The sequence below is a fragment of the Cebus imitator genome, unplaced genomic scaffold (assembly GCF_001604975.1).
Source record: "Cebus imitator isolate Cc_AM_T3 unplaced genomic scaffold, Cebus_imitator-1.0 Scaffold584, whole genome shotgun sequence".
Lineage (NCBI taxonomy): Eukaryota > Metazoa > Chordata > Mammalia > Primates > Cebidae > Cebus > Cebus imitator.
This window is the reverse complement of record NW_016107899.1, coordinates 499,575-501,697: the sequence shown is the minus strand read 5'-3', so window position 1 is coordinate 501,697 and position 2,123 is coordinate 499,575. Positions and strand designations below refer to the sequence as shown.

The window sequence follows — 2,123 nt, the reverse complement described above, 5'->3', positions numbered from 1 at the left end:
ATTACAGGTGTGAGCCACCGTGAGGCCAATACTTTATAAGCAAAGTTTGAAGATATAATTTAATATTTGATAATCAAGGTTTTGGTTGGCCTATATATAGCAGGGTAAAGTATGAGACAAATTATTAAGCTTGACAAAATAAAAGGAGCCATCACCTTTCTATATTCTTCAGTGAATTAATCAAACAGCATTTTCAACAAAGCTTTGTATCCAGTACTTTGAAGTAAAAGTTACCTAAAAGCCTCACGTCACTTTGGTAAAAGCAGAACATAAATGAATTTTCAACTCCAGAGTTACATATTTATTAGAGTGGAGAGTACATGGAATGAATAAAGTTATCCTTATTAGTGTTAAAAGCACTAATTGGAAGAGAAAATGTCTCCAATTAGTTCACCCTATTTACTGACCAAAAGCTTCACAGAAAAATAACTAAAAAAGGTGTTACGATTTTTTAAAAAATGAGGTGTATATTTAGATAATTTGCAACCTATAATTCTGAAAGAATTGCCAGGGTGCAAAGATCTTTTTAATAATATTAATTCTGGTGAAATCAAGTTCAAAATATAATACCTAGGATTCCTCCTTATCCAAAGAAGAAATTAAACTAGGTAATTTCTTTTCTGAAACAGTCTGCAAATTCTAATTCAAAAGAAGTACACAAAATAGGATAAATAATAAAGGGTGTGTATAAAAGAAAAGCTACAATAATTCCAATTTCTGCTTCCTTAGTACTGTACATATACTACATCAACATAATAGAAATGGCACAGTCTCTGAGGACACGTTCCACATTTTATTTACATTTTAAGACTAACTTTAATCTCAAAATCACATATCCATATACCTATTTCCTTTTTGTTGACTTCACTTAAACTTAAATGCATGGTTTGTTAAACAAAAACTGTAAACAAATATTTACCATGTCTGTTACATGTAACACACAAGAACAGCTTTTAACAGAAATTCATCAACTCCCCCCAACATTTTTTATTATAAATACAGGTATCAAAACAATCCTGAACATATTTTTGATACTACTAGTAGTCAGCACCCACACCGCTTCAAAAATTAACACATTTGTGACAATATTCATTGTACCTGCTACGATTTAAACAATTTCAACTGCAGCTCTTTCACTAAGCAAGATGGATAAAGCATGCCATTTCTGTTTTCTTTCTTGAGATTTTTACTTTTTAGAAACACACATGCTTCCACTGCCATCTGACACTTCTCCACACGCTTTCATCTTGTAAACCTGAATTCTATTTCGAGTACTCCAGGTTTATGTTTAAATGACAGTGCCTTACAAGAGAAAAAAAATTGTGCTGCATTTTTCCTCCTGTTACCTGAAAACATAATGGGTGTACATATATTAAATATATTCTTACAAATGTCCAGGTCATGTTTACCAGCTGGAATTCTTTTACTTAATGTGTGGGTATTTTGCATTGTGATATTTAATCAAGACATTAACATGAGTAGAAGGTTGTTGATTTAAGACAAGTTTGAGATCCACTAAAATTAATTGTTGTATGTTTGTCCTTCTGGAGGCTGTGGAAGCTTCATATTTTCTTTGGACATCATTAGACGTCTTAGCTCTTGAAGTACAACTTTAATGCTATATGAATTTTGCCATTTTGCTAACACTGGTATGCTCCGGGCATCCACCTGAAAGGGGAGGAAAGAGTACAGTTAACTAGCAAGTTTAAAGTACTATGGCACCAATTTTTTAAGCATATTCTAATAAGAATGATTTTGAAAATTCATAGCTTGTCTCTATTTTCACAAGTACACCATGAAATTACTAATACCATAATTAGTATACTTTATCAAAATTAGTTTAATATTTAGGGAAAATATAAACATATAAAACATATAGTGAACTTTGGTCATCAGAAATAAATGTTATATTAAGTAACTACTTTGTAAATAAATAAACCAATTCCTTCTTAATGAAGGTCAAAAGGTTCCTCTCCATTTCCAATGTCACTACCCAAAATCTGGGGAATCACCTCACACTGAGATTTAGACGAAAGCTACTAACCTGATCTCTTCTTTCAGATTTTAATTTCCAGTGTATTCTATGCACTATTCCAAATAAGTCTTTTTTTTTTTTTTTTTTG

The 2,123-nt window shown here is 31.4% G+C and overlaps 1 protein-coding gene across 1 annotated transcript in view; it reads right to left on the bottom strand.

Moving 5' to 3' along the window:
• Positions 1 to 772: 772 nt before the first annotated feature.
• Positions 773 to 2,123, bottom strand: part of UBE2V2 (ubiquitin conjugating enzyme E2 V2) — a 68,873-nt gene continuing 67,522 nt past the window's right edge. The window contains exon 4 of the mRNA XM_017516410.2: positions 773 to 1,668. Within this exon, the coding sequence (XP_017371899.2) occupies positions 1,522 to 1,668 (147 nt within the window). The 3' untranslated portion in view covers positions 773 to 1,521. The remainder of the gene's footprint in view (positions 1,669 to 2,123) is intronic.